We start from the raw sequence: 14228 nt of genomic DNA, 5'->3' as shown, positions 1-14228 counted from the left end.
CCAGCTTCAATTTGTTACCATCTCTGAGGAAGTTTCGGCCATGGTTCGGAGGCTGCTGATAATTGCAGGAAACTATTAAAGCCATTCACAGGTGACATTAACAGATTACCAGAAGGGGAGGTCGTAGGTATGCATCATAATCTGGATCCTGCACAGCTGAGGGACTGAAGTTATATTGCAAATCCTGGCTCCTTTACCACAGCACCTTTCCAAAATCACAAACTTCACCACCTGAGGCGGCAAATGCCCAGGCACATCGCCACCTGCAAATTCTCCTTCAAATCAGGCTCCATCCCAACTTTTCTACAAAACTACTGGGTCAAAATTCTGAAACTCCTAACAACAGCACAGCAACATAGAAATTGCAACATTTCAAGAAAATGGTTCACCACATCATTTTCAAGTGTAACCAGGGATGGGCAATAAATTCTGACCTTGCTGTAGATGCCCACATTCTGTGAACGATAAAATAAATGAACCGCAGATTATCATGGCTGTTTGTGTAAGAAGTGCTTCCTGCTACCACCCTGAAAGATCTGGCTCTAGTTTGATGATTATGTCCCCTCGTTTTGGACTCAGCTTGTTCAGTAAATCAGCATACTGCCCAACATCTGACAGCGCTAATCTGTTCCCAAGAAACTGAAGCAGAAGGTGAACTGACAGAGCTGGCACAGTGAGGAGTAGATGAGAGATAAAACAGGCAGCTTAACTCTTGATCACATTGGGTGAGAATATACTCTGAATCAGTGTAATGCCTCTCTTTGCCCTCCCATTTCCACTCCCTTTCAGTCATATAGGTCACTGCATGAGGCACTTGCAAATATCTGAGACTCATTGAACTGCACACCTCCAGGAATCAAACATTTATGGACAGGGCAAGAACACGAAGACACTGGAGGGGTGCGGGGTGGAATGTGGAATCTATATAGTACGTGTCACAATCTCAAAACATCCTATGACACTTTACAGGCAACAGGGTACCTTTGAAGTGCGGTCACCATGGTATTTTCAGAAATTTCGAAGTTAATTCACACATGGGAAAAGCCCACCCACAGAAATGATGATGACTGATGTGCCGATTAAAGAACAAATATTGGCCACAATGTCTCTGTTCTTCAAAATAGTACCAGGTTGTATTTTTACAGGTGTTTGCTTAACATCTGCCCACAACTACAGTAAGAACATGAGCTCAAGCCTTTTGGGTGGGTCTTGAACCCGTATGCACTGATGGGACAGGTGACAGTGTCAATCTTTTAATCTAATGGAGCACTAATAAAGCATTAATGGAAACAAATCGTTGGCCTATCTCATTAGCACTGACCAATGTTGTGTAGTCCCCATATCATAAAACGTAGCTTCTACATAATTAAGGGAAGCAAGGTTCCATTTCCCTAATATTTGGCATCATAACCAGGGAACAGGCTTTTAAAGTAACAGCTAGGACTATTACAGGGAAGCTGCGAAACTTTTTCATCTAAAGGGTGGTGGGGGGGGGGTGCGCATGGAGGTCACAGCCTGAAAAGGTTGATAAAGTAAACAACCCTAATCAATAAGGCATACACTTAACAGCAGTAACCTTGGGGGCTATGCATCAAGACTTGGAAAGTGAGAGGAGAATGGACAGACCTTCATTAAATCAAGCTTAGACATGAAGGGCCAAATGGCCTTCTTGAATGCCATACATTTTCTAAAAGAAAGGCTAAGGACTGCATTAAGACTTGCTAATCACCCTGTGAGCAAAATATTGATGTTAGCCATACAACTCACTAGTGTGATAAAATATTGGAAGAAGTGCTTATCTTTGGATTTCCAAGTGGAGGGAAGGCTGAATAAGATGCCCCAGGTTAAGTAGTTTGGGCAGTATGAGTTTCTGCACAAGGTTCACACCCGTGTTTGCAAACACTGCAGGAAAAGTAGACAGGCACCCTTGAATCTCATCTGACAAATTAGGCTGAAAGCTTTGAGATCCAATAACAATATTTCACTTATAATATGAAACAATATTTACACGTGCTCATATATTTCATTCTCTGCCGTTTTCTTTCATGACAGTGTAATGTATAATATATTTTGACTTAGGTTCCAATTCCATGTCCTTAAGGAGCATTCAAAATACAAGACTAAGTCACCATTAAAAAAAAACCCACAGCTATTAAGAATTTGATCTCTGCTTCGGTTGCTGTTGCTTACATTATCTGCAAATATCTACTGAAGCTGCTCTATAAATTACAAAGACAAGAAATTTTAAAAGGATCAAAAATCCCCAAAATCTCCTGCTACTGGGAAAAAAATACAGCTCAGACCATGCAGGCTGAGTAGGCCAAAGATAGTCCATTGCCCAGTCTCTCTACTTTGTGTAGCCAAGTATCTGGCACCTACTGGTATATATTTTCCTGATTATATGACTGAAAATGAGACCTAAAAACACCAACTGCCCTTTAAAATTTTCAAGAACAAAAATGATCACTTGAAGGGTTCAGAAAAGATTTGCAAGGATGTTGCCATGGTTAAAGGGTATGAGGTATAGGGAGAGGCTGAATAGGCTGGGGCTATTTTCCCTGGAGTGTTGGAGGCTGAGCGGTGACCTAATAGAGGTTTGTAAAATTATAAGGGGCATGGATAGGGTGAACAGCCAAGATCTTTTCCCCAAGGTAGGGGAATCCAAAACTAGAGGGCATAGTTTTAAGGTGAGAGGGGAGAGATTTAAAACAGGCCTAAAGTGAAACTTCTTCATGCAGAGGGTGGTGTATGTACGGAATGAGCTGCAAGAGGTGGTGCTGGCTGTTACAATTACAACATTTAAAAGGCATCTTGATGGGTACATGACTAGGAAGTGTTTAAGGGATATGGGCCAAATGTTGGCAAATGCAACTAGATTAATTTAGGATATCTGGTCAGCACAGATATGTTAGATTGCAGAGTCTGTTTCCGTGCTGTACAACTCTATGACTATGACCTCAATCATAGGAGTTCACACCTTTGGAGCTATTGCTTGGTGAAGCTTCTCAGAATGGACCACATTGAAAGAGACTTTTGAGTATCTAAGGTTGACTGGCCATCTAATTGTCTATCTTATCAAATCCTTAAACATCTCAAAAAAAAAGTATTTTCTCTGCTGGATGGTGTCCTGATCAAAGGGATGCAACCTTAAAATCAGAGGGGCACTGTTCAGTGGGTAATGACAGGAAGCTCTCCCTTACATGAAAGGTGGTGGAAATCTGCTGTAATTCTCTCCCTCCGCAAACAATAATGAAGTTGAGGTCAATTAAAAATTCAGGACTGAGATTTCTAAATTTTTGTTTAGTAAAGAGATGAAGATGAATGGAACCAAGGCTGATTAGCCTCCTCCTGCTCCTTTACTCCAGAAGGAGCTAAGTTTACATAATTATACAAAATGATGAGTAAGTGATTAACATGCTAGAAGAACAGAAAGGGATGGAAATGCAGGATGGAAATTTTTGGAAATGCAGTAGTAAAGAATCGCAAAAAATAACACAATGTAACTTCAGTTTTACTTCAAGTTTCATAACTGTTTGGCTTAAAATTTTAAGGGCCAAGATATTATTCCATTTCACGTGTGCTTTGCCAGAGGTCTGGCCGTTGCCTTATTCTCGATGCTTCACCCTGTGTTCTTCAGCAGATAGTGTCAGAGACGGTTTACTACTGCCTTCCATTCTTATAGTAAGGGGAAGGAGGCAGACCCCAATTCCACCTTGGTTGGAAACAGGATTTGAGCAGTCTCTATCGGTATTATTCTGAATCACACACTAACTATGTAGTCAACCGAGTTAACCATCCCCCACCTAAATATTGCAAATATAAAGTAAAATTGTCGGTTGTCTCCTAAAAGGTACTCGTCTATCTTGTGTGAAGGATTGAATTAAAGCAAACCCTATCCTCTAGGGAAATGTACGTTTCTGTGGGAGCTCTTTGGTTTAACTTATTTCATGGAGGGAACTTATTACATGTTAATTACATCAGAAATTATCCTCTGGCTTTGAAATATTGCTTTTATGTGCAGAAAGCTAACAGGCACAAAAAAGCTGTCCTCGAGGTCCAGCAATGTGACACATTAGCAAAGTGTTAAAAATAAACCCATACAAATTATAGTGATCTGCTGTTCATAATCTATCTGCCTGAAACTTAAAGCTGACTTTGAACATATTTACATGTTGAGTATGAAAGGACTGTTCTGATCTGAGATGACAAAGAGCTGCTCACAGTTATACAAGTGAGGCAAATTCTCCCTGTTCAGGAGTTCCCCTCATTCAATCATTCATTTCCATGTTGTATGTTGTATGTTTCATCACTTCTCTGTCAGGCATGAAGGGACTTCTGATTGACGGTTAATAGATACTGAAAGGGAATCAAGTTTTTATCTGTGGGACAGTTGATGACAGTGATATGTCAAAGCATTATATTGCTTAAAGCCAACCTGTGTATGTTTCTGCTTTGGTGTAATTATAAATCTTGTAAATAAACTTAGTTGTTAGCTGGAATATCATGATCGAGCTGTACAATATTTTCCAACTATTTACAAAGTAGTACTTTGTAGTAGTCAAGCAACTATACACAAAATATCTCAACAGCAGAGCAGTTTTTAATCTTTGGCTCACATTTCAATGTAGAGGGTTAGCAAAGAGCAAGGCTGTAGGGAAAATGAATCATTAAGATCAGAATTTTAAAATTCTGGAGCCAATGTAGGCCTGTGAGTACAGGGTAGTGGGTGAAGGAATATGGTATGAGGAAAGGTATGAGCAGCAGTGCTTCCGATAAGCCCAATTTTAGACAGAACAGGCCAGCGAGGGCAGTATTGGAATAGCGCTGTCTGCATATAACAAAAGTATGGCTCAGAATCAATTCAAGACTAATGAACAGAGATGAATGCATGTACCTTGTGGAATCTGGTGAGGGTTTGGTGCGTCCCTGAGCACTTCCTTCCCAGATGCCGTTAGCTACTTCATTCCCAATGGATGACATTACTCGGATGAGCTCCAGGGGCCAATCGTCAAGATCGAGGGAGCGGACCCGTGACAGATGGGTGCCAAGGTTGCGGTGGATACCTGAGCATTCAATGCACATGAGGGCTCCTAGGTTCAAACTGGCCCAGTCTGGATCTGGCAGAAACCAAAGCAGTAAAAAGCCAACTAAACGGTGCGTATTAAACGTCAACACGAAAGCAAAATACTGTGGATCACTGAAATCTAAAATAAAAGCAGAAAATATTGGAAATGCTTAGCATGTCTGGCGACAGCTGTCAGCTGAGGAGACAGAAACAAGAGTTAATATTTCATCTGATCAAGAGATCACAAACTGTAAAGCTAAGTCTTTTTCACTCTCCACAAATGCTATTAATCCTACTTACTAAATGTCCCTTTATGTGTGTCTTCAAGTTGGACAATGGGAATCCTTTTCTCTGTGGACAAACTTATCCTCTGTTATAATATTTTTATTTGAGCACTGGGTCCTGGTGACTTTAGGAGAAGTTGCTGAGACAATGTAATAGGGATGAGAGAATACAGTTATGTGGACAGATTGAAGAAAATGAAGTTGTTCTCCTTGTAGTAGGCTAAGTGTTGTAAACAATGAGCATTTGGATAATGCAAATAATGAGAAACCTTCTCAAATGCCTCAGGGTATTGTTGGAGGAGACCAATTCAGATGACAGCAAAAGAGCAAGAGGCAATATGAAACTTTTATACAAGTGGTTAGGATTCAGAATGCAATGCCTCTTAGGGGGTGGATACAGATTCAAAAGCAGCAATCAAAAGGGAACTCGAAATTCCTAAAAGAGGCAAGGTGGCAGGGATATGGGGAAAGAACATTGGGAGTGCTTTTAGAATGAGCTGGCAAGGTGTAAATGGGCCAATTACTTCTTTATATGCAATATCATCCCATATTTCTATGTTAAATAATCAGTAAATGGAATCATTAACCCAAGGAGCGTCAGCCACCTGGCTGTGTAATTTAACCCTTTCTAATAATTGCGACTTTCTCAGATTTTAACCTGTTGAGGTCAAGGATCTAATCGGAGACATTTTTGTTTTTTATGGCTCAGTGACACCTTGGACAGATCTAACAGTTATATGGTAAATACAGTGTGCCCCCATTTAAAACTTACAGTATTAATCCCACACATAGACACAGTAGATTAGCACGATATCACATTTAACACTGACAGCTGTACTATAGGAGCCCCATAAGGGAATCCCTTGTTGTTATGATCAAAATATATCTTTTATTCAATTAACCGTGCTTACTAGACACAGTTATCACAGGGTCTTTGGCCTCATAGTGCTGGAAACCTGATAGCATGGTCTGCAGTCACCTTCAAAGAATGCTGCCAGGCATGACTGTGTTAGCCACTCAAGTGTACTGTTCCGTCATGAGGTACATAGCACCATTAACTACTTTTGTGCATATAATTTATGATATGGTTAAGCCACTGCTGGAGTACTGCATCCAATTCTGGGCACAAAATATCGGGAAAGCCTCGGAGCAGGTGCAGATATTTACAAGAAGAGAACCAGAGACTTCAGTTATGTGGAGTGGTTACAGAGGGGACTGTTCTCCTTTGATCAGATAAGAGAAAATTTAATAGAGATACTCAAAAATTATGAGATGAATAGGGGGAAATTGTTTACACTAGCCGGCGGAGGGAAGCAACCAGAGAACATGGAAGAGAAAAAGCCAGGGTGAGACTACTTGGAACGTACTAACTAAAAGGAGATTTAATCATAAATTTTAAAAGGGAACTTGATCTGAAATAATGAAGAAAAGGAGACAATTGCTGAGTTAAAGAGTAGGTAACTGGGACAACTGTAAAGTGCTGGCACAAAAAGGTAATAGGCTGATGGCCTTCTCTTCTGCTGTACGATTTTGAGATCGCCTAGAAATCCTCTCTGGTCAGGAATGAAACACGGATGAAGAAGGAAACAACATTTGACAGAAAATGTCTTTTCATCACTTACTTAATGCTTCGCAGTCCACACAATGAGAGTTGCCACGAATGTTTCTGATTGACTGAATAGCGATGGCTTCATTCTGGCTTGCCAGTCGTGACTAAGAAAAGGCAAAATGATAGACAGACACAGTCAATGCCAATAAACGCAGGCACAGCAAATTATTTAAGCTGAATGTTTTTATAATGATCACACTGGTTAGTTAATCTCAGGAAAACCATGTTTCACAAATAAACACTGGCCTGTGCTGATACTTGCAGGGTTGGGAGATCATTCATAGTAGAATTTACGTTTAAATATGCCAACAGGTTAAACTGCAAAAGATAGAAAACCTAGAGAAGTACAGACAGTAATGCTGATGGTCAAAGTATTTTACCATAACCTTAAAATTTGAGTCAGGGCATTCAGGGGTGTTGGGAGTAAACCATTCTTACATAAAAGGTAATGAAACTTTGGGATTGTCTGCTAAGAATGCCACTGAGTCAAGTTCAACTGAAAATTTAGAATTGAGATTGAAAGATTTTTGTCATTAATTGCTCCAGAACCAAGGTGTTAGATGAAACTGTGGTCCAACTGAATGGTGGAAGAGGATCTAAGGGCTCAATAGCCTTCAATCATTTATGTTTCTGCAAGTAACAACAAAACCTTCATAACAACATAAGGGGTCACTACATTCTGCCTTTTTAAACATCCAGGTACAAAGTGCAGAAAGCTAGGGTCCATTCCTTGCACATTTACCAGAAAACGTACTCAAGAAACTTGCATTTTACAATAAATACTAACAAACTGCACTAGATAGATTAGCACTGTGGAAACACAGGGCTGTTTAATGGCGCCCACTGTCTTTAATGGGTCTTGTAAACCAATTGAATATCATTGTTTGGCTCTCCCTAGAGGCTACTCTAATTGGGTTGTTATATACAGAACAAAATTAAAGCTCCAACAGCAAACTAATGAAAGGGAGTGGAATGTTTGTTATTCTGTGCAGTCTTGGTGCTAAATTTTATATCAACTTTCATTTTACTCTTCAACCTATAACAGGTTTTCAATGAGGTTTTAACTGAGGCTTCTTTAGAAAGAAATATGGTCTGAACCATGTACTGGAGGTGCCAACACTAAATTTAGATTTGGTTGAAATAATATACAGATATTTAAATTGGAAGTGCCATGTGCAAACTGTCCTTTTAATAGCATGGAACTTTACTGAAAAGTAATGAGCGCTCTGGCTTTCAGCACTGCAGCTATGAACTGGAAAAAATCTTAAGAGAAGAAGCAGTCACAGTGCATGTCACACCGGAGCATTGTCAATAAGCCAAGTAGAACAGAGGAGCTTGGGGAAATTACCTTATTCTTGCTGCTCTCACAGGATTGCAAACTGGCCAGAATCTGACTTTCAATTGCCTGTACCCATGCATCTCTTTCCTCATAAGAAGCAGCTTCAAAGTGCCAGGTCTGGCCCGTGAGAGAGACGATTATAAATTCAAAATTCTCTTCTTGCTCTGTGAAGGAAAACAAAAAGCAATAGTCTTAATAAACGGAGAAACATAGTCATAGGAGACTGTGGTGGTCAGCTGGGATGTGGGAGCTTGTTAACATCTGCTTGAACCCAAAGCCTCCGTTTTTTTTAGCAAATTGCTTCAATCTGCATACTCTGAGAGTCAGTTTGGAGCAGGTAAAGGTCAGAGAGTAAATGCAACAGCATATGGCCAAAAAGATCAACAAGTTGTAAATGAGAGAGTGTTCAGAGTCAAGCACATGAAGGGTTAAGAAAACTTTGGAATAAGACTGGGCTCTTCAAGTGAAACTTAACCACTGAACTTTCACTGGCTAATGCGTCTAACATGTCTATTAGATTATATTGGGATCAGAAGCTAAACAGTTAAAGAGGAGTGTTAACATTTGGAAGTGATTACTAAAAGAAAATTGACCCCTTTTTATTCATCATCTATTACAGAGACAACAGAGGCATAATTAGGAAATACTGGTATCATTCAGAAGCAGCTTTGAAAAGTTGACTAGTTTCAAAGGAGTCCCTTGCAACCTGATAGCTAACATTAAAGGGCATCAGAAGATTACTCACTCCCACATATAATTTAAATGGAAAGTCACAAACAGCATCTGGGCAATCAAAGAACATAATATGGAGAGGAGTTTTTTACTTTGCCAAAAACGACTGAGGAGCTATGAACTTCCTTGAGAACTATTTCAGGCTTTGCAGGAGTACTTCAGGATTTTCATCATATTACACTTGAAGACCCATTGAAGGATTGGAAAAAGCAAAAAGGTTGCTTAAAGAACGGTGTCAAATCTGAAAAGGAACACCTATCAAGAAATGGCGAACATGCTGTAGCTCGTTTCTCTAAAAAGAGAAAGCGGAGGGGAAACATGATAAAGGTCTTCAAAATTCTAAGTCATTTCTGCTGATGGGACAATCTGAAACTCAAAGTATAAATATAGCTTTGTTAGTTCCCTGCTCAGTGGCAAACCCAATGGTAAGAGTCATTGTGGCCCTATCTTTTGAGCTAAAAGTCTGGGTTTAAGCCGTGCTCCAGAACTTGATGGCCAAGGAATGTGCTTTACTAATAAGGCCAAACAAGGTCAAATTTCAACATGGAAATCCTTCCATCTGCCATTGGCCAGTCGTAAAGGTGGGAGAGGTGTGGTCAGTCATTGAATGGAAAGGAATTGGATCCTCTACTACCACTGTTCCAAGCTATAACAAGCATGTTCAAATTATGGCTACCACAGCAACTCAAACATCTAGAGGTTAGTGTTGGGGAGATGCAGGATGGGAAGGAGAGGACAACAGTGGATCAGATTGGTGCCAACAGCACAGAGTTCAATCCCTGTTTTGACTGGGGTAGATTCAACACCTACTCCTTTGCCCAGCCCACGGGGGAGGTTATGATGCTGTGGGTCAAGCCTGCCTTTGGGCAGAGAACTCAAAGTGGTTGTGTTTGGACTAAATAGAGTACTTTTGTGCTGTAGGATTCCATACACAGTGTCTCTCTAGATAGAGCAGGAGGAGGCAACAGGTCCAGTGTCGATGTAAGAGTTCATGTGAGCAGTAAAATGTCAGAGCTGAGTGTTTCTCTTCTAAAATGCAATGGCAATCACTAATGCTGAAATTCTCTAACCAATAGTGATGCAATAATGCATTTTTTAAGCAAAAGACTGAGTAAATACTGACATTTGAATTCCTGCTGGGGGCATCAAGTAACAATGGGGCCTCATTCACTTGCTGCTGATTCCACACTTTACAGTACAAATTCAACCATTTATTCATATGCCAATTGGTGATAAAAGAGAAGCTGTATTATATAACAAAATATTTCCAAAACAAATCAGAATCAATTATTTAAATGCAATGAAAATTACAATTTCAAATACAAGCATACAACTTATGCTTGTGGCTTATATTTTAACAAAAAGCTACACTGAGGGCCTCAGGCTCCATTCGTTGTGCTGGAATTTCACACATTAAGAAAACAGTCAGGAAAAACATGAACAATCAGGAAATTATTAAATTAAAACCACCACACAGAAGCTGTCTGCAAGTAATGTGGCAACAGCACCACGATTATCTTGACCCATTCGCTTTCCATTCAAAGTGACAACATTACCCAACTGGTTGGTTTACTGGAATGTGACCAGCTTTGCATTCTGTATATCATATACAATTTCAGGACTACACGTATTAAAATGGATTTCGGGCAGTTGAATAAATTGGCCTCTTGACATTTTGTATAAAGAAAGAAACTAATTTATAATTTTCGTGTACAAATGAAAAAACTCAATCTTCTATTAAACAAACATGTGATTGCTGCCTTTGCTGAAAGCATTTCAAGTCAATTTGTGAACTTTGACTTGGTTGACCTTCAGCAGTGCAGAATAACAGTATAGACTATAAAGCACCTGAACATGCAAATGACCTAGCATGCACCAGATCTGGATTGGAGACCAGCTACAAAGAGCATTACAGGCAATGTTTCGCAAAACAAATTAAATACTGTACTTAAATGTCACAGCACACGATTGTATTTTGCCACAGATCATTACACCTGCTACTTGCACCTTAAACTGCAATAACTTGAAAAATATTACATCGAATGCCAACATGTACAAAAAGGGGATAGGGAGGAAGGGGGGCAGTGGTGAGAATGGGAAATGGGTTTCTTGAAGTAATTTAAACATCACTATTCCACAGCTAGTGGAAAGGTCAGAATTTAAGTAAAGAAAACAGGAACATGTATGACATAAATGAAGCAGTTTAATAAAACAAAACCAAAACACAAACAAAATAAAAGCCCACACAAGTAGGCAAGTATGCTCCAGGCAAACGAATACCAATTTCTACTCGGTGATCAGGTTTAAGTTGGTGTTCTTCTTGGATTAATTACCTTCTGTGTTGGTGCTGGTGCTGCTGCTGCTGTATATGTTTCGCAAGCTACCTACACGGTTTAGTTTCCATGCTTTACGTTTGGCTGCGTCCAGACAGCAGAGGGAAAAGGCAATAGGGAGAATGAGAGAGAGAGAGAAAAAGAGAGAGAGATGTCAAAGTCACAGCGAGAAAGTAGACAACTAGCAGGGGGAGTAGTGGGGGATGGTAGTGGTGGGCACTTGTTAAGTCTCCGGTAGCTAACAGGAGCGAGCACTATCAATTGTCGTGTTTCCACCTCTCCAAACCAGGATCTTGGGTGGAGTGAAGGCAAGTCTGGAGAGGAGACAGAGCCTGTACGGGCCAAGGCAGCAAATTACAGCTTGCTGATACTTATCCATCTCTCAATGCACTTCCTGCAGGTCTGAACAATCACACACATATTCATCGGTACCATTGTCTAGATGCTTGAAATAGCTATATCAAAAATAACAGTACTTTTCTGAAAAGAACTTATGCTATCAAAATATTCTATTTATTATAAAGAAACAATGTCTAACGGTTGAAAATTATGCAAAGGGGGAAATTTCTATTTGATGCAGTTTAAGCAGTTACTGCACAAATTCAATAAGATATTTCAGAATATAATTTTCCTCCCACATTATTTTTCCTATTTCTTCTGAAACCTTTGACATTTAGTGGCCAACGCCAAAAGAGAATGTGGTCCATGTATTCAGAGGGAAGACCTGGTTTTTTTCCCCCCTCACAGTCATACAGCCATTCAAGCATTCATCCAAATACTTTTTGGAAGTTATAATTGAATCAGCTTCCACTGCCATTTCAGGAAGTGCATTCCAGATTATAAAAACTTCTGTAAAACATCCCCCCGCCACATCTTCCCTCTAGTTCTCTGCCAGTTATCTTACGTCTTGTGCTTCACGGACACTCTTGCCAGCTAAAACAGTTTCTCTACATTGGCTCCATCACAACTCCCCATCACTTTAATCACTGCTAATAAATTTCCTCTTAACCTTCATTTGAACGAACAGAAAAATCCCAGCTTCTCCCCTACATAACTGAAGTTTGTCATCCTTACAAAAATACACTGGCAGCATATCACAAGGTGGGCGTAAAAGGGAACAATAATGAACGATTAGTTATCCAAAGGTACATTGGATTAAGGTAGGAAGTGAATCCATGCTATGCTCTGGACTGCTTTCTAGATCAGTGTAGTCATTAGCACAAAGGGGACAAAGGTTAAGGAGGATCAAACTCCAGAAATGAAGACAGGCAAACAGTTAACACAAAGGCTGGGGAACCAAATAAGAAACAGTGACGTGCACATAACTAAGTTCAATATAAAAATTAAAAGGAATAGAAAACTGAAACAAAGTGCCTGACTGAGGAAAAGAAAAGGCCTTTTAAATTGCCTTGAGTCTGTGCTCAGAGCTCAAAATCACTGGGTACACACAATTAGAATGTGCTTTCACTCCCTTCAGATTCACACACGGAGATAAACAGTAACTTGCAGGAACGGAAAATATTAGAGACCCAGGGTATTATGGTTAGCCACTCATCAGTGTCTCTATGTGGGTCAGCTTTATGATAGCTCATTCTGTCTTCTTAGCTAGGCATAGGATCTCGCTATGCCACGTACTAAGAAGATAGAGTTACAAAATAAAAAAAAACTGCACCATAGGTTTTTATTCAAACTTAGTTAAATTTCACATTATTTCTTAGAAAATGACAGATGGAAAAGATATGGAGACTCAGAGTTTAAAAACACAGGCTATTTTGTATTACAAAGTACTAAATCAACTGCTACTTGCCACAATTCTAAAGCTTTAATTATCTCCCATTGCTGGATAAGATCCATAGACCCGCAATACAGCTATAACGATGTTTTAAACCCAAATTAGTTTCATGTGGAGATGGTTTAATTCAAACTTGCTTGCGAGAAAAAGCCACACTGTTTTTTTAAACGAGTGTCAGGATCCTTTCAAGGAACTCAATGACTTGCGTTCAGTGTCCATCTGGCTAGTCAACCACCAGAGGTGACGAATCGCCAGGAAATTCTCAGGAGGCTACATTTGGTGAGCAGACGCGTCTATGCTCCAAGATGCAAAGCTCACACTATATCCAAACCTGTGTCATGATGGGCAACTGGTGACAGTTCCAGTAAGCCATGAGAAACGAGGTGGCCTTTTGTCATCAATGCAAACATGTTTTTATTTAAAAAGAAACAATGGGAAAAAAAGTACAAAAAGTTCTCAGACTGACAGACTGTCATAATGTAATGTCAATCCTGTGACAGACTGCACATTTTTAAACTTGGAAAGTTGCCTTAAATTTTAATCTTTGCATTTGACATGCGTTTTTCCTTTACCACTTGGGGATTCGGTTCAGTCACTTGTTTTTAATATTACCTTTATGCAGATTTCTATTTTCATACTTACTCTTACACATCTTTGAAAGGTTCTATAGGTACAACAGATGCAAGCATTCAGAAGCAGAAGTTTGAAAATCTGAGAGAAATTTACTAAGCTACTGCCTGAAATAATGTTAAACAGGAAACCAAATTCTTCTCAACCAATGGCTTAGTCAATAGCAGCACTGCTTGTACGCCAGGTTGACGTTTTCCAGTGTGGTACTGAGGCAGTGAGTCCTGCATTGTCAGAGGTGCTTTGTTTCAAAGAGACGTTAAACTGAGGACCCACTGTCCCTCTGAGGTGAATGTAAATGATTACATATCACTATTTTGAATAATAGGGGAGTATAATTTTAAAAAAGGCGCAGGAACACAAAGACCTGGTGATATATACATGCAAATGTCTGAAGATTGCAGAAGTTCAGAAGACTACGAATAAAGCATATAGGATCCTTGGCTT

At 39.8% G+C, this 14228-nt stretch overlaps 1 protein-coding gene across 7 annotated transcripts in view; it reads right to left on the bottom strand.

The window, feature by feature from the left end:
- The window catches only part of agap1 (ArfGAP with GTPase domain, ankyrin repeat and PH domain 1), a 667156-nt gene that overhangs the window by 64876 nt on the left and 588052 nt on the right, over nt 1–14228 (bottom strand). For 4 of the 7 annotated variants that reach the window (XM_048534221.2, XM_048534213.2, XM_059647055.1 and 1 more), the window contains 4 exons: nt 11363–11446; nt 8307–8461; nt 6972–7062; nt 4895–5117 (listed from right to left, as the gene is read on the bottom strand). In XM_048534221.2, coding sequence (XP_048390178.1) covers nt 4895–5117; nt 6972–7062; nt 8307–8461; nt 11363–11446 — 553 coding nt within the window. The remainder of the gene's footprint in view (nt 1–4894; nt 5118–6971; nt 7063–8306; nt 8462–11362; nt 11447–14228) is intronic. The other 3 variants (XM_048534222.2, XM_048534223.2, XM_059647054.1) reach the window with 1 other exon arrangement.

Source organism: Stegostoma tigrinum, chromosome 7, assembly GCF_030684315.1.
Source record: "Stegostoma tigrinum isolate sSteTig4 chromosome 7, sSteTig4.hap1, whole genome shotgun sequence".
NCBI classification, from domain to species: Eukaryota; Metazoa; Chordata; class Chondrichthyes; order Orectolobiformes; family Stegostomatidae; genus Stegostoma; species Stegostoma tigrinum.
This window is presented reverse-complemented; position numbering and strand designations above follow the sequence as displayed.